Genomic DNA, 27,696 nt, shown 5'->3' with positions numbered 1-27,696 from the left:
TGGGGGACAAGTACTTTACTAACCAGTCACCCCAGCCAGCTTCTTTTACACTTTTGTTGTTGTTGTTGTTGCTACTACTTGGTGTTAATTTGTGGAGTCTCTCTTACCCTGATAGAAAACTCTGTTTAACAGTTTTTTTTTTTTTTTTCCTTTGTTGTTCATCTTGGGTCAGTTTTATTGACCAGCATTGTCTTTATCTAAAGACTGTTATAACACAAGTCTTTAGCCTTAACTCCATAATCTTTATTTCTTTTCTCTTAATTAGCCTGTGGCAATGCTTATTGCCTTATTATCCTCTTGCCTTTGCTGCAGACCCCTCTCTGTGCTTTTCTTCAGAGTTACCTTCCTCTTGCGGCTTTATCTGCTTCATTGGTACATTGCTATCATTGTTGAACATGCTTATTTCCTTTCTGTACAGTTGCACACAACTGTTCCAAGAAGCACAAAGAGGAAAGGTGAAGTTAATATACAGCCAACCATTTAAAAAATGTACAATTTAGTAGATAAATGGTATTACTGTATTTAGTATAAGGGTTATTGCATTCCGAAGATTTTGCATCACCTCATTAAACTACTCTGTACCTATTGATGCTTGTTGTAACCGGCTTTTTATCTCTGGGTTTGTGTATTCTAGAATGTTACATAAAATAATACAGTATGTGACATTTATGTCTAGCATCTTTTGCTTAGCAAAATGTTTTTGAGACATTCATTTAAGTTGTATGGTATGTGGTATTCTAAATGAGAGCAGCTCCCGTAGCCCATGTGTTTGAATACTTGGTCCCCTGTTGGTGGAACTGTTTGGGAAGGATTAGGGGAGATGTGCTCTTGTTGGAGAAGATGTGTCAAGAGGATGGGCTTTGAGGCTGCCAAAGCCGCCTGCCGTTACCGTATGCTGTCTGCCTGCTCTCAGGTGCGGCTTCATCATGCCTGCTGCCTGCCTGCCTGCTGCCTGCCTGCCTGCTGCCATGTTCCCACAATACCCGCCATGGCTGCTAACCCTCTCTATAAGCCAGTTGAACCCATTCTCTTACAATTTGCTTTGGCCATGATGTCACTTCGATAGAATATTAATTAATACAGAGTATATCAGCAATTCATTTTCATGGCTGGATAACTTTGCATTTCATACATACAAAACTGTATTTATCCATTTTTTTCCCCATGGATATAGACATGAGTATTTCCACTTTTTGGGCTATTTTGAAGAGTGATGGGATTACAAGATTTGCATATGAGCTTCGGAAGCAAGTCAGCTCACATTGACTTGGGTGTATCTTCCAGGAAGCGCTTCTGTGTCCATGTCGTGGCTCTCTGCTAACATTTGGATGACTTGCCAAACTGCTTTCCGGAATAACTCTACCATTTTATATTCTTCCTTTTAACATTCAAGAGTTTGTTACTGTTTGTTTATATCCCCCAAACCAGTTATTTTCCGCTTATTTCACAACAGCCATCCAAGAGTATGAGTGATGCTGATTGTGTTTTTGGTTTGTATTTTCATAGTAACAAATGATGGTGAACACCTTTTCATGTTCTTTTTGGTCATTTGTATATATCTTTGAGTAGAATATATGTAATATGACTTTTTTCTTTTTGTTTTCTTCCCTCCGTCCCTCCCTCTCTCCCTTCTTTATTGTTTTGAGATAGGGGTTCACTTTGTAGCCCTGGATGGTCTGTGTAGACCAGGCTGGCCTTGAGCTCCACAGATCTGTAGCCTCCGTCTCCCTAGTGCTGGGATTAAGGCATGACCTCTGTTCTACTTTTAAGTGTCGTTATTGGCACTATGTGCTTGCCTATTCATTGCTTTCAGTTTAAGGTGGTAAGCAGCTTGTGGTGGTTTGAAAGAAAATGGCCCTAGAGAGAGTGGCACTATTAGGTGTGGCTTTGTTGGAGGAAGCATGTCACGGTGGGGGTGGGTTTAAAGTCTCCTATTCTCAAGCTGTGCCCAGTGTGGCAGAGATTTCACTTCCTGTTAACCTGCAAATCAAGATGTAGCCAACCTCTCCAGCAACATGTCTGCTTGCATGCATCTTGCTTCCTGCCATTGAAACTGTAAGCTACCCCAGTCAAATGTTTTCCTTTATAAGAGTTTCTGTGGTCATGGTGTCTCTTTACAGCAACAGAAACCAAAACTAGGACACAGTACATAAACTGGTTATTCACAGTGGAAGGGTTGCAGGAGGTGATTGCCAAGACTTAGCTAAGTTCCTTCTGTTCCAGGGAAGAAGGATGATGGGAAGCTGACAGAACTGAGCCGGGAGCTCTGGAGAGCCATGCTGTAGAGGAGAGCTTTTGTTTTTTTTTTTAAAGTTGAAAGACTTGGCTAGTTCATGTGCTAACACAACTAGGAATTGCTCGAACTGAAGAGTAATACAGAAGATAGGTGTGTGAGTTGATTTCTAATGCTGTGATAAAAATGGCATGATCAAAGGCAGCTCACCGGACACAATGTTTCTTTTAGCTTGTATTTCCAGAGGGAGAAGATACCTTGACCACAAAGTAGAAGCATGGCAGCCCGTAGCAGTTATGGTGGGGCAACAGGAAGCAGAGAGCTCTCATCTCCAGATGTGAACGTGAAGCAGAGGGAGAGAGGGCTCGGCGGTGTGGAATCTCTAAAAGTCGGCCTTGATGACACCTGAGGCCACACCTCTGCAACTTCTCCAAACAGTGCCATGAGTGAGGACCGAGTGTTCAAACGTCTCAGCCTGTGGGGGATAGTCTCATTAAACCACTGTAGTATGGATGGCATATTGAAGTTTAAGGAAAAATTTACATAGGTTTGGCTTATGTTTAATTTTAGCATTAAATATTGTTTGGTTGTAGTGGTTTGAATAAGAATGACCCCTCTAGGCCCACATATATGGATGCTTAGTCACCAGGGAGTGGCACTGTCTGAGAAGGATTAGGAGGTATGGCCTTGTTGGAGGAAGCCGTTTGGTGGGGGTGGGCTTGAGGTTTCAAAGGCACATAGTAGGTGCAGTGTTACTTTCTTCCTGTGGATCAGTGTGTAGCTCTCAGCTACTGTTCTACCTCTGTGAGTGCTATCGGCTCCCATTGTAATGATGGTAGATCAACCCTCTGAACTGTAAGCAAACCTGCAATGAATTGCTTAATTAAGTAAGCACTTGCTGTCAAGCCTGAGCACCTGAGTTCAATTTTAATTAATTAAAAAGAAACACTGCTCCTCTGCCTTTGCCTCTCCATTGCCTCTACACCTGTCTTAGTGGCACTGGGAGCTGCTGAGTTTGATGCCAGCCTAAGCAACATGAGTTACGTATCAAAAACAAATTTTAATTATGCCATATTAAAACTGCAAGTATCATTGTTCTTGTTTGTGTGTCTGTGCATATGTATGTGTATGTATGACCCTGGAGGCCAGACGAGGGTGTTCCGTGACCCAGAGCTGGAATCACAGGCCACTGTGAGCTGTCTGATGTGGGTGCTGGGAACGGACTCCCGCCCTCCGCAAGAGCTGCTGTGCTCCTGACCTGAGAGCTGTCTCTCAGCTCTGAGGTTCCCATTTTCGCCACAAAGAGCAGTAAAACGTTTCCCATGGTTCCTTGTTGTCCTCCTAAGCTTACCCCCGAGTCAGCCTCTGCTTTTCTGGGTAGTGAAGGGTAGTGGTGCTCTCTGGGATACCTGCTGATCCAAGTGTCACAATACTTGCTACCTGAGCGGGTGGGAGGGGAATGACCCCGATATTTCCAGTGTCCCAGGAGCTCTCGGTGACTAGAGCCGCTGGGCCAGCCTTCAGCGTCTTCTGCTCTCGGGTTGGATGCCAGAAAGCAATGTGTATCACTTCTTTCCACCGCTCAGTTCCTTCCTCCCTCCATCAGCTCCTTCTTGTTTCTTAATTTATTGCTGTGTTTACTATGACGAAGTTACCTGTTTCCAGTTCTATCCTCCGTGTTATCACAACTTTGTGAATTTGCTAGTTGATGTTTAAGTTTTAGTTGACTAGACTTGTAAAGCCATGACCTGTCAAATGCAAGTAATGGATCTATTGGCCTTCAGTGTTTGCTGCATTTCCCTCTGTTAGGAAGAAATGACATTCTTGCTTGTTTATGAAGAGCAAAGGGCAGTATTTTCAGAAATAGCTATGTGGGCCTCAAGAGAAAGCATTTTTTTGCAATGAAATATGCTTTCCAGACATTTTGGAAAAATTGAAACCCAAAATAAGAAAAATAGAAATGTAATAAAAGCTATCTCAAATATTCTGACTAGTATTTTTGAAAACATGGTTCTTTTTACTTGAAGTTGGAGGTTTTTAATCTATAAAAATGTGTAATATTCCAAAGAGATGCCCACTAGTGAAAAGCACAAGACAAATTTAAAAAATAGTGATGGAAGCAATTTAGTTAGTATGTAGTACATTTATTTCATATTTTTATTTTGCTTTATTTTTATTTAATTGGATTGGGCAGGCTTTGACTGGAAGCCCACTAGTAATTGAGACAATTAAAATATAATTGAAGTCAAATAAATTCAAATTACCAGAAGGGTTCTTACCTAATTATAATATGTACATAATCACAGTTAAAAGTACTCACACATTTGGTAGTGTTTGCTTCTTAGCATGTAGTCCTGTGAGTGCCATGATGAATGCTCATCTGTACACACACTAAAATGGAAGTTTATTATAAATGTATTAGGGTTGCTTTTCTTTCCAATAACAGCAACGTAGTTTTGCAGAGGAGCCTTATTAGGGGTGCATTCCTTTATTTATTTTAAAAACATCTTTGGAAACTCATATTTAGTCTGCCGTATTCCCACCTTGCTTCTAATAACATTTTACAAATAAAAAAACTTCTTTCTTTTGCTTTAAAATGTTTGTCATCTCTTGTACCCAGATTTATTGGACTGTGGTAGCGTTGAGTGGCTTTTGGCTGGAATGTTTATTATGACATCACTGTAATCTGATGCAGGTTGTGATTTCAGATGGTTTCAGTGTTAAATATTTTCATAATTATGCTAGTTTTGGCAGTGCACATAAGATTTTTTTTTCACCTCTCCTTAATGAACGTGTTTTACTTCTGGGCTTTTGAGGCAAACGTGTTCCAGAAATTAATAGCATGCTTTCAATGTTAATGTTGTGCAGAAGCGTATCTCGCTGGATGTTTTTAAGGTCATTTCTTGAACTGAGGGTAATTATTGTTAGGTTTTGCTCATAGTAGTAGCCTTTAAGTATTTGAGGTCTGAAGCATACCCCCCATCCAACATAAGGTGTCGTTGTAAAGACTGAATTATGAAGGTGTTACACTGTGCAGTCATCATGCGTTATCTTGAAAATGAACAAAAGTTTATGCAGATTGCCTTCATGATGTCAAATGTTTTGCTTTTTGGTTATATGACGTTTCAGACAGTATTTTCCCAAATGTGTCACTAGCATCTAACGTTATTCTGTTCAGTAAAAGTTGACCTTCTATTAGGGTCCTATTTCTCTTGTTGACTAAGGATTTCTGTCTTCCTGTTGAATGTACGTATGTGTTATGCTTGTATGTATTGTGTGCATGGTTCTTGTGTGGGGTGTGTGCTTGGTACGTATGTGTACACACGTGTGGAGTCCAGATGTTAATGCCAGGTGTGTTCCTTTGCTGCTCTAGTGTTTATTTACTGAGGCAGGTTTCTTGCTAAACCTGGAGCTTGCTGATTTCAGCTAGTCTGGCCATCCGGCTTGCTCTGGTGATTCTGTCTCTGCTTTCTGAGGACTGAGATGAGGTGGACTGCCATGCCTGACTCTTTAGTAGGTGCTGGGAGTTCAAACTCTTGTCCTCAGACTTGTGTGGCAAGCGTCTTATCCGTGGAGCATATAACCCAGCCCAGAAATTATGTTTAATATATATTTTTGAGATTTTATTTATTTATTAAATTTTTGTGTATGGATGTTTTTCCTGCCTATATACCTGAGCATCATGCACATGCCTGGTGCTCCTGGAGGTTAAGAGAGGGTGCTGGATCCCCTGGGACTGGAGTTACAGACAGTTGTGAGCAGACATATGGGTGTTGAGAACCAAATTCAGGTCCTCTGCAAAAGCAGCCCAATGCTGTTAATTGCTGAGCCGTCTATCCAAATTTCAGCTTTTGAAAGAAGGTCTTCTTACTTTTTTTATTTGGTCCTACTACCAATTAGATCAGCAAATTTAGCAACTATTATTTGTGTATATGTGTGTGTATGTGAAATAAAAACTAAATTTCTTCCCATTATTGTAACTGTCGTAGTAGTGGCTGGGTAGTGAGTTGAAGGTCAGGGCGCCATCATTGACCCTTGGTGTTGGTATTTCTCACTGTAGATCTGCATGTCTCAAGTTAAAAATGTGCCTTTTATTCTTAAGAGAATATTATGTTGACCGTTGTACTCACCGTGTTTTGTCTATTCTCTTTTTCTCATACCAGTTTTCCTTTTGCTCATAATTAGTTAATTATATTTGTGTGTGTTTGTATGCTTGTGTTTTTTAAGGCATAAGTTACCTAGTTTTTCCAAATAGAATGACTCTATCTTCCTGATACTTAAACAAAAATACTGCTTGGAACTAGCTAACAATGTTTTTGATAGATTTTTGAAATCCTTAATGACAGGCATAGTAACTAATTTATCTTAGGAAATAAGTCCACCAATGAAGACAAAACTATTTCATAAATGTTGATTTAGAACATGAATATAATACTCATTTGCATTTCAGAAATGACGAGATAAGTGAAAATGTGCAATTTAAGTTTCCACGATATCCATATCAAACCCATGTAAACTTCATATCTAATACCAATAATAATTTAGTAAGTATTGTTAAATAGGATACAAAGATTGTAAGAATCGTGACATGAAAAATAACTAAGATGACTGCTTGGATTCTAAATAATGAGAAATTTAACATACAAGCCAAAGAACAGGACATAAATTTGCTTTCCATTTATTTATTTGTTTGGGTATGTAAATCATTAAAAAACTTCCATTAATCGTCAGGTAGTTGTGTGAAGCCATAAATAAGAAGTCTTTGGATATTGCCAGGTGATTTTTGTTACCAGCTAAAGAAAGAGGCTTTAAGTAGTCTGTGCTCTCTGCTGTTCTCCACCTTTTAAGCCTTTTTGGCAGGTTTCTTGCTCGACCTGGAGCTTGTCGGTTGTGGCCAGGCTATGCCAGGAATCCTGTCTCTGCTTCCTTCCGTGCTGGGGTTACTGGTGTGCACAGCACCATCTTTGGCGTGTTATCTGTAAACTGGGATCAGTGGTCCTCAGGCTGCCTATCAAGTGCTGTTAACTGCTGGGATTATCCCAGACGTTGAGTGCTGTTTACAAATGCAGAATTTAAAAATTGGTTACATAAATTTTTAGAGCTACCTTATCTAAAGTCCAACTTTTAGCAATCATAAATTTGTATGTTGACCAAAATTTCATAGTCCTTGAATGTTTCAGTGTTTCTTCTTCCTTTAAAACAAAAAACCAGGATGACCATGAAAGCTGCAGTTCTAACTCTACCAACCGAAGCAATGCTGAGAACACAAAATCATCCACAAAACCCCGAAGAATTCAGCAGGCCGCTCCTACAGACCCTGACTTACCACCAGGTAACGTCCGATGTTGAGATTACTGTTGCTCCTGACCATGTGCTCTGTGTTTTCAGGTTTATTTGCTGCCATAAAACGCTTAGGCCATTTGTTCATGTGCTTTCCCCACATGACTCGAGAACATGTTGGGTCCAGGGCCCTCACAGATGGCTTCCAGTCAGATCTTGGTCTATTGTTTGCAGCAAGTTAGTCAGCGCCTCTCTCAGCAGAGACTCAGGGTCTCCCTGCTATGCCCTTGCTGCCAGCCAAGAGAAGACACTGGGTCACTCACTGAGTTAATGAATGCTTAAGTTAACAGGGAAATTATAGGATATCATAGCTGTAATGGAAAGAAACCATAGCTACAACCTTTTATTTCCTGATGTCTTCATTGACCTGAGATGGCAGTGAATTGCAAAAGTGCATTTCCTAGGCAAATATTTAATGAAGAAAGATCATTCCATGCTAGCATTGTAGTCAGATGCATTGCTGCCTTCACAAGTAAGTTATTTCTCCTTTGATTTAAAAGTCTGTATTAGTCACTGTTTTTGTGTGTTGTAGTGGAGATTGGTGTATACTTCATTGTGCTTGGGTTTGTAGGTTCTCTGCTAGGTAAAGATATCACCACAAGTTTTAATCCAGTTAGCATCAGGGGTTAGAGTTGGACACACCATTTTGCAGCTCTGCCACTCTCAAATATGTGTTCAGAGTTCCTGGTGCCCTTGAAGTGAGACTCATTAGCAAGCGCTGTCGGCCACTTGGTTCTGGTGCTTCCTACACTTACCTCGCAGAGGCGGCTCACTGTCTGGCTTGAGTTGCTTTGAGCTGGAGAAGGTGCTACAGGTATTTCTAAATGTTTCCAGTTTTGCTTAATTTGGTTGGTTCTAGAAGTTTTTCATCTCTTCTTAATAATTGCTCCTTTGGAAAAAATTAAGTTAACCTGTCAGCTTATACTAATTTATTAAATGTGTATCTGCTTAAAGTCTTTAGGTTTGACAATGAATCTTCTTAAAATTCCCAGCATCACCTTACGGTGTATAAACTTGTCTCTTGCTCTTTCCCTGTCTCTTCTGCTCTTCTCTTCCTGTATGTTCTTTCCTTCTGTCAGTTCTAGGTTAACCAAGTTTCGTTACATATTTTGTTTTAAGAAGAACCTGAAAATGTTGTGACTTATTAATGTCAGATAGAACCTTTCTAGGGCTGACTTGTGAACTCAGATCCTAGACACTGCACTCTGGGGTCAGCATTGGTATTTAGGCTGCTGGGATTATGACAGTTGGCCCATTTTTAGTGCCCTAAAACTGCTGTGTTCTGCCTGGCAGCTCAAGGCAGCTTGTTGGGTTAACATGTGCTTTCTACCTTGTCTGAAAAGTGAGGAAATTTGTTAAGCAGCAACTCCATCTGTTGGCTAAATACTGAGAGTCAGAGTAGTTAACTTTGGCTAAAGAGGATAAGAGGAGGCTCTGGGAATCTGATGGGGTAAGCAAGCATGGTCTTTTATTTAAAGCATGACCGATATCGCTGTTACTCTACCTTGTTTGTTTGTCTTCATGGTAGAGTCAAACTCCTGTTTCTAGCTTTCTTAGGGGAGAGTTATGTCTCTGTGGTTGTAGTTTTTAAGTTGGAGCATTTGTATGGATCCGAAAATGATTTAAAACTTTGGCATTAAAGAATTTTTATGTGTATGACTGTTTGGCCTGTATGTGTCTGTGCACCGTTTGTGTTCCTGCTGCCTGCAGAGGCTGGAAGAGAGCCTGGGATGGAGTTAAGATACGGAGAGTAGCCAGTGCCCTTAGCCATGGAACCACCTTGCCAGCCTCTCCAGAAATGATTTTTAAGAAATGTTTTGGTATTGCTAATGTAAAAGTGCATGCTGGGCTGTCTCCTAGTCCGGTTTATTTAAACTTTAGTTTCCTCCTTACAGAATATTCTAAAACAGTATTCACCTTTTATCCACATTAAATTTAGTAGCGTTTCCAGACTATTTATTGAGAGACTTACAGCTAACTGAGCCTTTTCCTTACTTTGTAGGATATGTGCAGAGTCTGATTAGACGCGTTGTAAATAATGTAAACATTGTTATAAATAATCTCATACTAAAATACGTTGAAGACGACATTGTCCTTTCTGTCAACATCACTTCTGCTGAGTGCTATACCGTGGGGGAACTCTGGGATCGCGCGTTCATGGATATTTCTGGTGAGTAACTGTCAACAAAATAGTGCACGCTTCTCTGTAAATGATAAAATTGTATTCATTCCTTAACCTTTTTTGGGGGGACTTTTTGGTAATCGCAATGTAAACTTCATGCATCTGGTGTGGGAAAAGTGCATGTATACAAAAGTTAGTATGTGACTACAGATGGTTAATAGCAGTTTAAGAAACCATGAGATTGTTTTTGAAATTTTAAAATTTTTATTCCCTTTTACCTATCACATGGTTGTTTAAATTGTGATACACAATGTTGTACAGTGTAATGGGTTATAACCACAAACAATTACATTTGCTTGGCATTTTTAGTTCTTTTTAATGAAAGAAAGCAAGTATATTGCTTTACATACCTTCGTAAGAACATTTGGAAGTTTTTGATTATCTTTAGGCTGTGACCTGCCTCATTCTTGGGTTTACCGTGAGGAGCTATACAGTGCTGAGCACAGTAGCTGTCGTTTTCCCTGACTCTGCTCACACTGTGACTGCGACTCACACAGGCGGGGAGACATCCACGATGCTCAGTTGTCAGAGGAGGTTCTAATTAAATAAAAAAGTTGGCATATGTCGGATGCGTTTAGAAATATTTTGATTTTCCTTTTTGCTCACAGTGGTTTTTTCACTTTTTGTTTTTAAGCAACTGATCTGGTGCTGAGGAAGGTCATCAACTTTTCTGACTGCACAGTTTGTCTTGATAAAAGGAACGCTAGTGGGAAAATCGAGTTTTACCAGGACCCGCTGCTATACAAGTGCTCTTTCAGGACTCGTCTTCATTTTACATACGACAACCTAAATTCCAAGATGCCATCTGTTATTAAAGTGAGTATCTCTTTTTCTAGTACCTTGTTCACATACCTTTATTTTCTTTATTGGTGCTTGTGCATGGCGATAATAATGAAAAGAATCCAGGAAAAAATGAACTTCATCAATATAGATGCTATTTCTTCTATATATTAAAAAGTTAGATGCGTTAGTTTTTGTATTTTTAACTTTTTTGTATAATGTGTTCTGGTAGGGTTATTTTGGAGGCAACCTTTTCTGCAATTATAAATTTCTTTTTTTGTCTTGTTACCTATCATTAGTCCTTATTTAAGTACTGACGACATCTTATAAAGTATCAAAAGACCCTGCAATTGAACTGTAGGACTACTCAGGAATTTAGGACTGCAGTGATCTGTGTTTGAGTCCTTAGCATTTCCTTGGCATCTTGTGACGACCACTCATTTGCCTTAAGCTGTTTTGTGATGTGATAACGCAACTCAATGCTTTTAGTGGCTCAAAAGTTTTTGCTGCTGCTGTTGAAACTGGCTCTAACTCTGTAGCCCTGGCCATCGTGGAATTCTTTGTGTATCCCAGGCTGGACCTAAATGAAATTAGTGTCTTAGCTTCCTGCCTGCTGAGCCACCACGAGCTACCATGCTAGAGGAAGGGTTAGCTTTTGACCCATAGTTTCAGTGTGTAAATAAAGTGTTATGGAGTACTGGAGTTTTCCAGAGTATGTCTTTTGATGCATGTAAAGATTTGTTGTCTTCTAAGCTGGTGTGTCTTTCCCGTGTGTAGCGTGTATGTGAACATACATCGTGTTTTATTACCCCCTAGTTTTCTGAACATTATCACATTTTATGACAATGACTGTCTGAAAATTAGATTTTTTTTTAACATTACATTTTAGTAAATATAAACATCTTTTATTGAATCTTTGAAAACTGACTTCCAGGAACCCCGGGATTCTCAGCTTGAAGGGACCTTGGGGAACATCGTGTGTTCTAATACTCTGAATTTTCTGGATGTGAAACCCAGGGCCCACAGAAATGGTTAGGTTGATATCATGTCATAAATTAATGGTGACCGTGGGGCAAGAGTGTGGACGACTTGACTCCTGGTTCAGGGCTGTTCCAACTTCCAACAGGAGGCGCCACTTAAGCTGGTAGAATACTATGGGTTGTATTTCTGAGAACACACCCGTGAAAGTCACTCCTCTCTCTTCCTCTCTCTCTCTCATCATTAGATGGTAACTGTTATTATTTTCCCTTCTATTGAATGTATTTTTTTCTCATATAATATTCCCTGATTATGTTTTCCCCTCTCTCTACTCCTCTCAGTTCCTCCCCACCTTCCATCCAGGTCCCTCCCCCTACTGCTTTCTCTCTCTCATTAGAAAATAGCTTTACTATATAAAATAATCTTGATCATCAGTGCAAGTTTAATTGTTCATTATAGCATTTGGCTGAATTAGAGGAAAACAAAAACTAACTACAAGGAAGGGTTATTATTGGCATGTTGATTTTTTTTTTTTAATTGAGTAACTGATGTTATATTTTGGAAATTACCCCAGCATAAAGAAGTTTGCTTCTAAGTGCTTTCGACTCTGCTGACCACCACACATCAGACACTGTCCAGGCACACTCCAGTGAAATCACTTTTGATCTTTTCATTAGAATTATTGTGATATGAAGTTTGCCATTCTGAGTTGGGTCCATTGTCTTGGTTCTAGAGACCTATTACATGGCTGTGGCTAAGCTTACCAACCATCTGAGATAGTTTCTCCTTAATTGTTAGTCATTTTTATTTTGCAATTTTGTAGACCTTTATCATAGGCTGAAGTGGATTTTGAATCTATTTGTGCTTTGCGTAGGCTATTAAAATTTTCTATATTTTGTGTGAAATGTGCTTTAGGGATTGTGTCATATAAAATAGATCATATGGAATATAAATTTGATTTCCCCTCTATTTTTGGAGTTTACTCTTTTTTTTTTCTTTTTCTTAAAGAATGAAGTTTGGATATAAACATTTAGTCATGTATGATTAATTCCTTCAGAAAGGTTTCTATAATTTCATAGGTGTAAATATCTTATTAATGTGTTTAATTTTCCTCTAAGGCTTATAAATCTATTTATAGATTTATTGAACTGTCATCTCCTGAGAGATTTAACTAGGACATGTAGCCATTACTGTTAAGGGGACTTGTTAGCTTGAAATATTTTAAAATATTTCCAACTTGTTAGGCAAGGAATGGCAGTTCAAGTGGCATTTGTTTTAGGATTATGAAGTAAATCACTGGGCATTTGATTTGTTGAGATACCCATGCAGGTTCTTTGTCTGTTTTTCTGGTGCGGAAATCTTTACAAATGGATTTTTAGTGAACCCTTGATGTATGTATTAATGACAGGTCTTCCTTTTCTTCTGACTGTTTTACTAAGGCTGCTGTCCACTGTGTGTGGTCACAGTGGCCTGCTTCAGGGCGTGGCAAGGCACAGGCTGAGGGTGACTCTTTGTCAGACATGGGAGGTATAAGGAGCAGGGAGCCAAGGATAGTCTCACTGAGCAGTCATAAAGAGGGAAGCTTATAGGCTGGGTGTGGTGGTGCACGTGTCCCTGTAATCCCAGCGCTCTGGATACCAAGGCAGGAAGGAGGATTGCAAGTTCAAGGCCTGGGTGGGCTACACAGCGTGACCGAGGCCTGGTTCTTCTCTGATCAAATTTAGTAGCAAATTTATATCCTTCTTCCCCGGTCATTCTGTTACCCACTCATCACTCACTCAGCGTGTGATTCTCAGGAAGCTTGTAAGGAAGCTGTGGTTGTATTTGAAACTTCTGTCCTCACCCCCACCCCCGTGCATCCTTCTCCATGGCAAATACCGTTATTTGAATGCTTGATTTCCAGTAGGATGATGACTGACTTTTTCATGTTTCATCGGTACTCAAGTGCCAGTTACTCACAATAATCCCCCAAGAACATGATTTTATAGCTGATTCCCCCCTTATGTTTATATAACAGCAGGAAAACATTACAGTTTAGCTGTGTTTGTATTTGATAGTTGTCTTTGTTTTTAAGAACTTTGAATACTGTGACCTAATTGGTAATAATCTTATTTTTTCTTATAATTGATTCATGTTACAAATTTTGTGTCATGCTTTAATATCTTGAAAGGTTGTCTGCATAACTCCCTGAACATAGTTACTTGATTGTATATATTTGACAATAACACTTTAATTATTTCCATATTTACATATTTATAATGTGAGCCTATGGTTTTAACATATGGTTTTAGGATGCCTATGGATAATAAACTTGAAAAGAATGATTGACATTCTACTAAACTGACATCATGAAACTTACTATTCTTCAATTTGGCCATTTTTTTTTAGAAGGATGAAGTGTGGAAATATTGTTATATTCTTCAGTTATTTTGTGATACAATTTCTAGAATAATCTAGAACTCTAGTATGAATCTCTCTTCTGGTTATTAATTCTGTTTCCACAGTATTTGTCTTAGTCCAACGTTCATCTATAGTATATTCATCACTGTAAATATTGTTTACTTCCTAAAATTTTGGAGTAAATGCTATTTTGGTTTAATTATTGGAAATCGTCGAGGCATTGTAATTACTATACATGAAATGAATATATATTACATTTCATTTTAATAGAATATAATGAAATGTATATATATTACCTTTCATTTTAGGACTTGAAATTGGTCTGTTTCATTTTTGGGGGGCTGGGTAGGGTGTTTTGAGACAGGGTTTCTCTGTGGCTTTGGAGCCTGTCCTGGAACTCGATCTGTGCACCAGGCTGGTCTCGAACTCACAGAGATCCACCTGCCTCTGCTTCCCGAGTGCTGGGACTAAAGTCATGTGCCACCACCACCCTGCTGGCTTTCTTAATTTAAAAGAAATCTTTAAACATCTTTTTGATAATGCTTTCTTCTCCCAAATGCAGATTCACACTTTGGTGGAGAGTTTGAAACTTTCTATCACAGACCAGCAGCTGCCCATGTTTATCCGAGTAATGCAGCTGGGCATTGCGCTCTACTATGGGGAAATAGGCAATCTGAAGGACAGTGACACCGAGGACCCTGCCTGTCACAGTAAAGACGCCGCAGGAAACATTGCAGGTCAGTACAACAGAAACTGAACTTGGAACAACTTTAAAGGTAGAGCAACCTGAGGCCTGTCAGTGGTTGACAGACAGTTCAGTCACTCCATGTCCTGACAGTGTCTGCTGAAGCCAACATGTGTTGAGTTTGTCGTCATTCTGAGGATGATGTGGCTTTAATTTGCATAATTTTGATGAGTAGATATTTTGAGTGTTTTCATAGGTACTGGCCTTCAGTAAGTTATTTTCCTTCTAAAATACATGTTAAATATGGCCCATTTTAGAGCCTTTTCTGTCTTATGAATTTGTGTTTTTATATTTTGTGGATTAAAGTTATGTTTTGTGATTTTTCTTTGTCAGCCTTTGACTTATTTTTAATTAAAACACTGTGTATGTGTGTATGATGTGTGATTGTGTGTGTGGGTATGATTGTGTGTGTGTGTGTGTGTGTGTGTGTGTGATGTGTGTCTGTTTGACGTGTGTGGGTGTGTGTATGATTGGGTGTGTGTGATGTATGATTGTGTGTGTGTCTATGATGTGTGTGGGTATGTGTGTATGATTGTGTGTGTGTGTGTGTATGATTGTGTGTGTGGGTATGTGTATGACTGCGTGTGTGTGTATGGTGTGTGTGTATGGTGTGTGTGTATGATTGTGTGTGTGTGTATGGTGTGTGTGTATGGTGTGTGTGTATGATTGTGTGTGTGTGTGTGATGTATGATTGTGTGTGTGTCTATGATGTGTCGTGTGTGTGTGTGTGTGTGTGTGTGTGTGTGTGTGTGTATGATGTGTCTGGGTGGGTGTGTGTATGATTGTGTGTGTGTGTGATGTATGATTGTGTGTGTGTCTATGATGTGTGTGGGTATGTGTGTGTGATTGTGTGTGGGTATGATGTGTCGTGTGTGTGTGTGTGTGTGTGTGTGTGTGTGTGTGTGTGTGTGTATGGTGTGTGTGTGTGTGTATGTGTGTGTGTGTGTGTGTGTGTGTGTGTGTGTGTGTGTGGTGTGTGTGTGTGTGGACTGTGTGTGTGTGTGTGTGTGTGTGTGTGTGTGTGTGTGTGTGTGTATGGTGTGTCTGGGTGGGTGTGGGTGCATGTGTGGGGGACAGAGGAGAACTCTGTGGAGTCCATTCTCTTCTTCCACTTCCATGTGGTTTCCAGGGATGGGACTGCGGTGGTCAGGCTTGTGGTGCGAGCGTTTTTGCCCCTGGGCCATCTTGTCAGCCCAGCCTCCTCATTTTTAATAGATGGTTTATGAACAGAAGTTTTAAGTTTTGATAAAATATAATCATTTTTCTGTAATAACTGGTAAGAGTGTATGCCCTGCAAGCTTAGCGACAGGAGGTTGGATCCTGAGAACCCACACAAATGCCTGCTGCCATGGAAATGACCTGTGATTCCAGAGCAAGTGGGGAGCCACACTCGCTGTGACACACAGCCTGCTCTGTAGTAATGAACAGAGCGAACCTGTCTCTGTGAGTGAGGTGAAGAGCAATGGATGCCAGCCTTGAGTGTGCTCCCACATGTATGAGAACAACACGTGCACAACAACGCATGAAAGGAAAATACTTTCTGTGACCTAAGAGTGACTAGTGTTTTGTGTTTTCATTTTTGTTTTGTTTTGTTTTGCTTTGTGTTTTATTAGAGGAAGAAAACAGCTTTTCTGTTTGCTTTTGGAGGAGCTTGATTTGGTTTTTCCATTCTTTTAAAGCAAGCATGTTTTCTTTACTGTTGTATTGTGTACATGTATGTTTGGAAAAATGTGCAAAGTTCTCCGGAAGCTGTGAGCAGCTTGATGATGACACTTGCTGGTGTCCTTGTACCGGAGTTCACGGAAGCTTTTGTACTGGGACATCTGCAGGTTTCCTGTGTATGTAGACACAGTTTGACCACGATTCTTTTTATTTCTTTCCTTATTCTCTACTTGAGAGAGTTCCAGTCGCGTGAATCTTGGGTGACTTGTTTGCCAGAGCTCTTTTGAGCTTGCCTCGCCTACTAGTATTTGCTTTTCTTTCTGTGTTTCATATTATATAGCTCCTATTCCCTGAATAACTCACTAATGTCCTTCTGCAACTCATCTGCTTTTAGCTTCCTCTGCCATGTTTTTTTCTCTGGACATTCGGCTGGAGACTTCTGTAATTCACGCAGTTTACGCAGGGTGGGACGCATGCCCTCTATTTACGTAGTTGTTTAGTGTCCTCTTCCTAACACTGTGATCTTGATTTTTCTGGAACTGTTTCTAGTGTTTTACTTCTCACTCGTTATGTTTTTTATTTGCCTTAATAAAGGGTATTGTAAATTTTATCTAGACATATTTGTGTCCCAACAAACAGTGACATTACTGGGGAATGATTCATTTGAGGCTTGCTTTTTATTTAAAGCATCTAAAGTCTGTTAGATGGGAGCAGAGAGATTGCCAGCTCAAGTTCCCTAGATCTTCTATACTGGTTTCTCATCTAGGAGAGACTCCCGAACTTGGGTTGGCTTTCCACTTTCATGGATATGACTTAGAATTCATTCCAGCAGTAAGATGGGGATGATTGAAGAGTTCCATATTCTGGCCTTCATTTATTGTTTGCCAGCCATTTTGTGTGGAAACCTTCATTTCTTACATTTTATCTTGTATTTTAATTGGGAGGATAATTTCTCCTGGATGTTTTAAATACTTAAAGCAAATGTATTGGATTATGAAAGAAACTAATTATGATATGTAGTTCCGTTTTTCCCGTTTAAATGCTCTTTATTGAGTTAAACAGACTTGGCTTTGATTGGCAGGTGCTGAAGATGAGACAAGAGTAGACACACAGTACCCTGCTCAGTATAAAGGCCAAGAGCTGTACTCACAGGACTGTGAGGAGCCTCAGGGCTGGGTGTCGTGGGCCTGGTCATTTGTCCCTGCAATTGTGAGCTACGATGACGGAGAGGAAGATTACCTCGGGAACGACCCTGCCTCAACCCTGCATCAACAGAAAGTGCCCACTCTGAAGGATCCCATTGTCTCTGTAGGCTTTTACTGCACAAAGGCAACTGTGACTTTTAAGGTAGGTTTCTCTTTCTTTTGTTGGGAATATCTGTTAACTTTAATGCTTAAATTTTAGTAGCATTATAATTGAACCAGGGAGAGGCAGGGGGCTCAGCAGATGAAAGGTAGAATCTCATAGTTCTGCATAAAGTTGCATGGCCCTTCTAACTGAATTATTGAATTTTGATTTCTTCTTGTCCTGTTAAAGTTGTCACCACTTTCTTTCTTAACTATGTCATATAAACTCCCCTGCTGTGGATTATTCAGTTGGCATATAAGCCTGGTTTAATGTTAAAAAATGACAAAATCTCATAGCTGGGGCTAGAGTGATGTCTTGATGATTAAGGGCTCAAGTTGCTCTTTGAAGGGCTGGGCTTTGATCCCAGCCTCATGTCCAGCTCCAGGGGATCCTGCGCTCTCTTCTGGCCTCTGAGAGTCCTGCATCCATGTGCGCATAGCCCCCACGTGACAGACACATGATTAAAACTGAAATGAATCTCTAGACTCTCACAGTTACCTCATTCTGTGATTTCCTTGTAGTAGAATTTATTGACACACTAATTATTCATATGAATGACATTGAATGTAATATTTTCACACATGCATGTAGTGCAAGTATCAGAAACTAATTGTCCCTCTCTCTTTTTGTTTAAAACTCTGTGCCACACCCTTCTCAATCTTCGATAATCACTATCACTATTGTGCTGTTAGTCTGTCTTCTTTTGGCTTCCTCCCTCCCGTGAGAGCGAACACACAGCACTTGTTTTGTTTTTTCTTTTTTTTTTTCCTGTGTGTTTGTTCAGCATGTTTTATTTAATGTAATGTTTTTTAGTTTCATCCATTTTCCTGGAAATTTCATTCTTAATTACTGAGTAATACCTATTGTGTATATGTATCACTTAAATGTCATTGATTTGGTGATAGACTTCTAGGCTGCTTCTATATTTTGGCTATTATAAACAAATAGTGGCATAATAAATCAGGGTATGGAGGTGTCTCTCCAGAATGCTGAGTATCTGTAGTGGGCTGCAGGGTCAGCCTAGTTAGCTGTGATCTGCATTTCACGGCTGTCTCAATGCTGTGGCCCACTGCCCACATTGTTAGTTCACAGTTGTATGAAGCTCTTTTTCTCTGTATCTTTGCTGATGCTTGTAACACATTTTATTGCTCATTTTTAGATTTACTTATTTTACTTAATTTGTATGAGTGTTTTGCTTGTATGTATGTATGTATGTATGTATGTATGTATGTGTACAATGTGTTCCTTGTACTCACTGAGGTCGAGGGCAGTGGATGCCCTGAAACTGGAGCTGAAATAGTGGGTGTTGGGAACAGAATCATTTCCTCTACGAGAGCAGCAAATGTTCCGAACCACTGAGATGTTTCTGTAGCCCAAATTTTTATTGTATTCTATTTTTATTTATATTTATTTTTAAACGACTATTTTCTCCTCTTATTTAAGACAGTCCAGCTTTGTATCTAGGTCCTCTTTTATTTTAAATAGTATTCAACATACTTTACTACTTTATTAAAAATGAATATAGCTGTATTCAAATATAGTATGTAACATGTATGATCACAGTGTGTAAAGGGAACATTGTTTTGTATAAGTATAGTTACTAGTGTTTTAATATTCTTTTTTGTTGTTGTTGTTCTTGGAAAATATTTGGCCTTTCCTTCCTTTCAAATATAACTCAGCTTGAATTTTTAGTTGTTTGCTGTTTTTTTCTAATACCAATACCATACACATCTATAATCAGTTCTTCATTTCTGCAGCCAATACTTACTTATTTGACACAGAGTCTCATGTAGCACAGGCTGGCTCAGACTTTCCATTTAATAGCCGAGGATGATGTTAGATCCTCTATCTCTTAAGTGCTGAGATTATAGCCATGCACTGCTCTGCCCAAATTCACGTATTTAGTGATTCCGGCTGTGTGAAGTCAGAAACGCTAGTCTGTTAGAATTTACATTGTAAAGTAGACCAACATGATGTAAAGGATGCTTATTAATAAGTTAGGTAGGAGAGAGGACTTGTGCGTTTTCACATTGGTTGACTGAGGAGGCCGTCATGTGAAGGAAGCATCTGAGTGAAGGTGTGAGAAAGAGAAAGCCCCGTGGGTGTGGGAATGAGCATTTCAGACCAGCAAGTGTTGAGGCACCGTCAAGAGGCGGCAGCCAGTTAGAGCATGAGCTGCTGTGTAGCGCGTGAGACTGTCGGGCCGTGCGGTCTGCAGAGTGCAGTCTGAAACCCACTGGGCTCCTTTTAACTTGTCCCGACTCTGAGTGAGTTGGGAAGTTTTTGGACAAAACAATTGTATGATGATTCCCGTTATCCTTGTGATTGCCCCGCGAATGGATGCCTGGTGCCGTGGGGTCGGGTTTGTGTCTCACTCTTCTTCCCGTGGGTGCCGTGGGGTCGGGTTTGTGTCTCACTCTTTTTCCCTTGGTTGCCGTGGGGTCGGGTTTGTGTCTCACTCTTTTTCCCTTGGTTGCCGTGGGGTCGGGTTTGTGTCTCACTCTTTTTCCCTTGGTTGCCGTGGGGTCGGGTTTGTGTCTCACTCTTTTTCCCTTGGTTGCCGTGGGGTCGGGTTTGTGTCTCACTCTTTTTCCCTTGGTTGCCGTGGGGTCGGGTTTGTGTCTCACTCTTCTTCCCGTGGGTGCCGTGGGGTCGGGTTTGTGTCTCACTCTTCCTATGGGCGTGGGTGTCGTGGGGTCGGGTTTGTGTCTCACTCTTTTTCCCTTGGTTGCCGTGGGGTCGGGTTTGTGTCTCCACTCTTCCTGATGAATGTGCCCGTCGTTTGCACATCTCATGCTTTAACACGGAAAGTACAGAACACTTGGTTTTCCTTCGCTGCCCTGCCTTCTCCACTGTTTTATGTTTTATTAAATTGCAGCATTATCCATTTTATGAATGTTGTTTTCTAACTCACTATGTCAAGTTAGTCATCATATTCCATACTCCTTACAAACTATCCACAGACTGAGTTTTTAAACAGTACTTCAGGAGGCATTTAAAACAAGAAAAATATGTAGTTAGGAAAGCCAAAGATAAAAGTTAAGTATTACTTTTCCTAATTATTTTTGCCCATTCATTTTTAAAATTGAAATTATTATGTTACATTTTTATGAAATTACTGATAAAAATAATTGTATTTCATAGAACTGGTATAGGCACTTATATGCAAAATGTCTATGGAGGAGACAGTATTTGTTATTAGTCAGTAAATATTTTTTAAAATGTAAAGCATTTGTGCGTTTCAAATGTTCCTCTGAGGAAAATCCGTTGATATGTAGGAGGAAAACATTGGAATTCAGGGTTCCGCTTGGATTTGAAGGATGTATGGACTTAATTTGTGGTTTATATTTTGGTCAGAAAATAAGGTCATGTTTCTATATTAGCATTTGGAACAGTTGATATTAGTCCAACAAAAATCATGCTAAATTAAATGTAGCATTTTTTGTAGTAATGTCTTAAGTTGTTCTTGTAATGTTTAAGTCCTTTTAATCAATTAATTGCTTTTTCTGTAGAGTAATTGTAGACAGCTGAAGGCTGATCAAGTTTTAAAATTCAATTTCACTTAAATATTTTTAGCTTTCAGAATCATGTTTAAAAATAGCAACTTTGAATATGCCATTACTAGAAACATGTAAGAAAAGCTTATCTGTAAAGAGAAAGAATATAGAATTAGTAGAATGAATGAGAATGATAGTTGCTTCTCAGTATAAAGCAGGTTAGCTTAAAAGTATAATTTCCAGTTCAATAACTTTTGTTTGGCTTAAATTTTCAAAAAGATGTGATCTTTGTCTTGTATTTCAATTTTAAGAATACCTATTCATTTTGCAGGAATATCAGTAACCAAATCATTGCCAGATCCAAGAAGGACATGTTCATTAAAGAAATAACCCTTTCCTATGGGAAGGATTTTACCGTTGCACCAGTAGTGTGGAGCTCTCCTCTCTCCCTGTTTTCCCTGTGTTTGTTGCTAGTTTGTGCTATTGTGGTGTGTTAGCCAAACCAATAAGCAATGACTCATGCCATACTGATTGTTTCTAGACTAATTAACTCCTAAAATTTTATTTTTTGTTCTGTGATGCAAACTAGGTTGGCCCGTTGTATTGAGAGAAGTGCAGTTAAGGTCAGGTCTCTCTCCTGTTACCAGCACTTGGCTTCAGAGGCAGGGGGTTTCCTGCAAAGTCCACTCCAGCCTGGGGTACACAGTGAGCTCTAGACCAGCGGGGGTTCCATAGGGAGACAGTGTCTCAAAAAACCAGTCAAACCAAAGAGAAACAACCGAAAGGGAAGCCATTTGAAATAAGTTATGTAAATAAAATACTACGAGCTTCAGGGAAACAAAAGCATTTGTATTGTCACCTCAGCTCTTGTTTGCTGGCGGATGATAGAATTTCCTACGTGACTGAGGAACTCTGTGACCTAATGTGAGGGATGTGTTTTGGTTGTGAACTAGAAAATCTTCTCCATAGCTCTTTAACTTTAAAAATATGGAGGAACCGCAGAAATGATTGAAATGAAACATACTTGAAAATGTGAATGACATGAATTAAAGTCATAGTATATATAATATGTATTGTATATGAATGAAACTAATTAAAGCCACAGTATATATAGTACATTTTGAGTAAATTATTTGAGCCATTTCACGAGTGGAACTGTGAATATATGTAGCCTTGTCTTTTTAAAGTGCTACGAAGGAGTTAAAAATGTTGCATTTATGTTTAGACTAGCATGTTTGACCATTCTTTAGCCCATGGATAATTTGTAACAGCTGTTTTTTTTTTTTTTTTCTTTTGCACCTGTTTTTCTGCTTAATAATTAAATTTCCTGAATCTTAAAATTGGCCTTATTTTCATGATACATAATGAAAATGACAGTGCATTGCTATTTATGGCTAGTTTTGATTTACTTAATATTCTTCTATTTCTTAGCTCACTGAAATGCAAGCTGAAAGTAGCTATTACAGCCCACAGAAAGTAAAATCTAAGGAGGTTTTGTGTTGGGAACAAGAAGGAACTACAATTGAGGTAATCTTTTCAGCACTAAACATGGTAACATGGGCTTTTGTCATAATTGTATTTAAAATACTTGGCTTTACAGTCTTGCAATCATTCTATTCAGTCAGTATTATTGGTTGAAATAATTAGTCCTTTAACATGCACCATGAATCCATGAATTTGTTTTGTAATGTGTGGGTGTGGGAGGCTTGCTGTTCACTGTGCCAACAACTGAGGCTACAAAGGTTTGAGAGTACAGAGACAAGAAAACTGTGTCATAGTGGATCAGAATGCTTTTTTTTTTTTTTTTTTTTTTTTTTTTAGAAAAGTCTACAAGGAAAGCCTGTAGTGCCATTATTAGATACAAGTTCTTAATTCTAACGTCCCCTTTCCCTTATAGGCCCTTATGATGGGAGAGCCTTTCTTTGACTGTCAGATTGGATTCGTAGGCTGCAGAGCCATGTGTCTTAAAGGAATTATGGGTGTGAGAGATTTTGAAGAGCATACAAATAGAAGTGAGATGGTAAGTCAGCATTTCCCCTTATCTTAAGTAGAATGTAAGGATAATGATGTACATTCATCACCATGTCAGATCTGCTTTGTCTGCCTTCACCCGTGGCTCAAAAGAGGTCTTTTCTGTTCCTTCTGCATTTCCTGTGTTAGAAATTATGTATCTCTGGAGATATAATGAGTTGATAGTACTTAACACTTGGATAGTCATTCCAAATATATTCCATTCATAATTGCTTCTTTATTGTTTATGGCAGTTGCTTGGAATTCCTTTTTGGTTTATTAAAAGTTCTTAGTCAAAATAAGCAATAAACATGGAGATGGTGTTTCTTTTTATAGGACATCAGACTTTAGTGATTTGTGTCGAGTGCTAAAGAGTGTAGTGTATAAAGCATTCTTTCGTAGTCTAATGACTTTTTCTCCAGTTCAGATTTACACGTTATTTTTTCAGGAAGCCTGCTTCTTCATTTGTGGTGAAAATTTGAGTACAAAAGGTTTGACATACCTTACAAATTCATTGTTTGATTACCGAAGCCCAGAAAACAATGGCACTCGGGCGGAGTTTATCTTGGATGGAGCTCACCACAAGGTCAGGAAATAGATAATTGAGTCAAATTCTTGTGGCTGGTAGGCACATTGTATGGACACTTGTGATTGGTTGCTGTGTGCTTCTCAACCTCTTCCAAGCTCTGTCTGTCGAAACATTTAAATGTTTTGGTCTAGGTTCTAGAAAGGCTTAGGGGATGTGGAGAAATGTTCAGCTTTTTGTAGTATAACAGTAGTTTGTGTATGCATACTTTACTGTTAATTAGTTACAGAGGAACCACATAGAATTACCTTTATTAATTCTTATTGTCTCTAAACTGTAAGATTGGTAAAAAGGAACAAACTTAATTTTCACTGTATACGTTTTTGCCTTTTTTTCAATTTTCCATGTTAGATTAATATGCTTATAGAATATTAGTGCATTTTAAGATAAATAAAAGCAAAATTACCTTTGTATTCATATGATATAAACTTACAATTTTCATTTTAATTTTTAAATTGAGATTGGCTTCCATAGTTCAAACTAAAGAATTTAATGTTTCCTAGTGTGATGAACACACATTTAGAACATTTCTGTGTATCTTCAGTGTTTGAAGTATTTCAAGTCAGTATATTGAGGTAATTGTGGACCTAGTCTATTTGAAGAAGACAATATTGGACGGTTTTGTGATAGTGATTAAAGGTCAAGAGTGTGTACCACCTACTCAATAAAGCTATTCATTAACTAGATAGTGCTCCAGATGTCTAATGAAGTATGGTGGCCTCTAGTGAAGTCGGCCCTAGAGGAACACTGCTTTGCTTAGGAGTGAATTCTCTGATAACCTCTCCTTTGCTTTGGCAGTCCTTGGGGTCGATGCAGTCGGTATAGGGCTGTGAACTGAATGTCTTTGCTTTCACACTTGGATCTCTCCATGTTGTATCTGTATTCTTTGTTGGCAGGAGACGTACACAGAAATGGCTGGCATGCAAAGGTTTGGTGCCTTTTACATGGATTACCTGTATACGGTGGAACACAACAGTGGCAAAGGTATGGCTTCTCTTTGGCTTTGCGTTTTCCTCTCCTTGAGCAGCAGGAAAAGAAGGCAACTTCAGAGTTAGTGGGTCTGTGGCAGACGACATTCTGTTATGCTGCATTTATCTTCAGGTATTTTGCGGGGAAGGGTTTAATTTTAGTGCTGTAATGTTCAAATACATCCTGGCATTTAAATCCTTTACTTGTATAGCTGTGTGAAAATACATCTGAAATAGCCAACCAATATTAGTATTCATGCATACTGCATGCAAGAATGGTATGTATAAAATTCCATTTTACACTAGCATGTCAGAAAAAAACAAGTACTTCTTTGTACTAAATACATTTTGAAGGCTACGGATAGATATTTTTATTAAAAGGTTTGTTGTTATGAGCAGAAAAATAGAAATAAGTTCTTTCAGTGCTGAACGCAGGTTTAAATAGACATGTAAGTAAATGATAATGGCAAACCATGTTAAGAACAGTATCTAAAGGAGCTGGGGCGGGGGTCAGAATCAAAGAATGGCAGCCTATCTGAAGGATAGGTCTTTGTTTACAAATCAAGAAGAACATGTCAGCAAATTTCTGTCTTCTTATTTGCATTGTTTTTGTGTTGTTTTCATTAATCAGAATCAAATATGGAATTTATGCATTCATTTTTACGTCTGATTGATGCTTAAAATGCTAATTTAAAGTTGACTTCTTTAGGTCCAGTCAATCAGCAAGACTTTCCTTCAGGGAAAAATGAGGATTTGGGAATAGTCCAAGAAAAGTCTACCAAAAGCCTTGTTATAGGTCCTCTGGATTTACGATTGGACAGTAGTGCGGTGCACCGGATTTTGAAGATGGTTGTCTGTGCTTTGGAACATGAGTATGAACCATACAGTGGGCTAAAGCCAGGTGTGTTTTTGACTGAATTCTTACCTGCCAAGATAGTTCGCTGACTCTGTAACTCCGTTTTTCTATGTTATTTACTTGATCTGTATTGTAGTTTGCCTGTTAGCAGGGGTTTTGCTGTGTGCATCTGTCAAATTAGTGAGTGAACTTGTTTGTGGAAGTCTTAAAAATGAAATTTGGAAGTTTTTGGCATCAGGACTTGATATGCCATATCTGTCAGTGTTTCATTGCAATGTATTTAAAAAGTTTTTATTTTATGTGCTTTATAGGTGTTTTGCCTGCATGTGTGTGTGAGGGTGACAGATTCCATGGAACTGGAGTTACAGTTTTAAGCTGCCATGTGGGTCCTGGGAATTGAACCCGGGTCCTCTGGAAGAGCAGCCAGAGCTCTTATCCATTGAGCCATTTCTCAGTCCCTGTTGTCATGCCTTTTAATAGTCTTTTAAATATATGATTTTGTAATAATACCTGAACATGCAGATTTAACATGTAGGAAAAATTAGGAATTACTGATTAAAATGAGTTTGCTATACAACAAAGGTTAATACATGCTATGGAGATAATTATTATATTTTCTTAAATTACTTTTAATCAATAAAACAACTATATAGGAAAAAAACCCCCACCATAATGAGGGAATATAGTATACTGGTTAAGAACTTAGCAATGGAGTCAAAATATGGTTTGAATTTCAACTCTCACTTTTTTTTTCACTTAATTTTTTTTTTTTTTTTATATTTACTTTTGGTTTTCAAGACAAGGTTTTTCTGTGTAGCCCTGGCTGTCCTGGAACTCACTCTGTAGACCAGGCTGGCCTCAAACTCACAGAGATCTGCCTGCTGGGTGCTGGGATTTAAAGGAATGCACCACCACCCAGCGTAACTTTTTTTTTTTTTTTTCAATGTACGTTGGCCTTCCTCCTCCCTCCCTCCCTCCCTCCCTCCCTCCCTCCCTCCCTCCCTCCCTCCCCTACATGTCTGTCTGTGTGAGAGTGTTGTATCCCTTGGAACTGGACAGCTGTGAGCTCATGTGTGGCTGTTGGGAATTGAACCTGGGTCCTCTGGAAGAACAGCCCATCCTCTTCACCAGCTGAGCCGTCTCTCCAGCCCCTGCATTTAACTTTTTATTTGTGGATATGTGTGTATGTTTGTGTGAATGCATGTCACGTGTGTACAGGTGTGTACAATCTGACCAGAAAGAGGTCAGATTCCTGGAACTGGATGTACAGGAGGTTGTGAGCCTTCTGACGGCAGGGAACCAGATTTGGGTACTCCAAAGCAGCATGTGTTATAACTACTGAGCCTATCTCCAGTCTGTGATCTCACTTTTCAGTAGCATTTCAGATTTTTCCTTTCCTTGCTCTCTCTGTATATGCTGAGTTAAAGTTATTGTGAAACATAATTGTTTCTTTATTGTTTTCTTATAACAGAAACTTCTGTGATAAGATTAAAGACTATGCATCTTTGGCGTGGTCACTGGTTATGTTTTGGTGACTAAGGATGCGAGGTGAACTTTGTGTGGAGTTTGGGGCTCTAACTTTTAGAAGACAAGAACATGCCTTTTTATTTTTTTTCTTTCCCTTTCTTCTTCGTGGAAAGCAAGTATAATCAGAAGCTGTCTTTGCTGTCTTAGACGGAGCTGGAAGCTGTGTGCCATCCTTTGGAATGCCAGGGTACCAAGGACAAAGTACTGTGGTTGCACCTGTGTGACCCAGATCCTATAGACTAAATATTCAATGAGACGTTTGTCCCTGGTCGATATCCGGTGTCTTCCTTGATTGCTCGTTACCTTTTAATTTCAAACTGGAAATAGTTGGCTTCAGTGTAGAATAGTGATGACCAGTTGGTGATTTTAACCATCAACACAGGAAGCAGGTGAAAGTGATAGATACAGAGTTTCATTTTGAGGGCATGGATTTACCATTTTATTTACCTAAAGTGTGACATGTCCTCCTGTTTACCTGCAAGGTGATTTCCAAACCCCGTATACTTGACATAAACTCAAAGAGTTTTTACTTCTAAATGAAAAACAAAACAAGGAGTCTTAGGGTTTCTATTGCAGTGAAGAAAC

The 27,696-nt window shown here is 39.2% G+C and overlaps 1 protein-coding gene across 8 annotated transcripts in view; it reads left to right on the top strand.

Annotated features, from left to right (window-relative positions):
- LOC100763509 (vacuolar protein sorting-associated protein 13B) overlaps nt 1-27,696 on the top strand; it is a 437,125-nt gene that overhangs the window by 10,907 nt on the left and 398,522 nt on the right. For all 8 annotated transcript variants that reach the window (XM_027431500.2, XM_035449622.1, XM_027431502.2 and 5 more), the window contains 10 exons: nt 7,445-7,565; nt 9,576-9,743; nt 10,390-10,571; nt 14,476-14,650; nt 17,402-17,667; nt 22,596-22,691; nt 23,062-23,184; nt 23,623-23,760; nt 24,657-24,744; nt 25,438-25,629. In XM_027431500.2, coding sequence (XP_027287301.1) covers nt 7,445-7,565; nt 9,576-9,743; nt 10,390-10,571; nt 14,476-14,650; nt 17,402-17,667; nt 22,596-22,691; nt 23,062-23,184; nt 23,623-23,760; nt 24,657-24,744; nt 25,438-25,629 — 1,549 coding nt within the window. The remainder of the gene's footprint in view (nt 1-7,444; nt 7,566-9,575; nt 9,744-10,389; nt 10,572-14,475; nt 14,651-17,401; nt 17,668-22,595; nt 22,692-23,061; nt 23,185-23,622; nt 23,761-24,656; nt 24,745-25,437; nt 25,630-27,696) is intronic.

The sequence above is a fragment of the Cricetulus griseus genome, chromosome 10 (genome assembly GCF_003668045.3).
Source record: "Cricetulus griseus strain 17A/GY chromosome 10, alternate assembly CriGri-PICRH-1.0, whole genome shotgun sequence".
Classification (NCBI taxonomy): domain Eukaryota; kingdom Metazoa; phylum Chordata; class Mammalia; order Rodentia; family Cricetidae; genus Cricetulus; species Cricetulus griseus.
The sequence above is the reverse complement of the archived record's forward strand: the minus strand, read 5'-3'. Positions and strand labels throughout refer to the sequence as shown.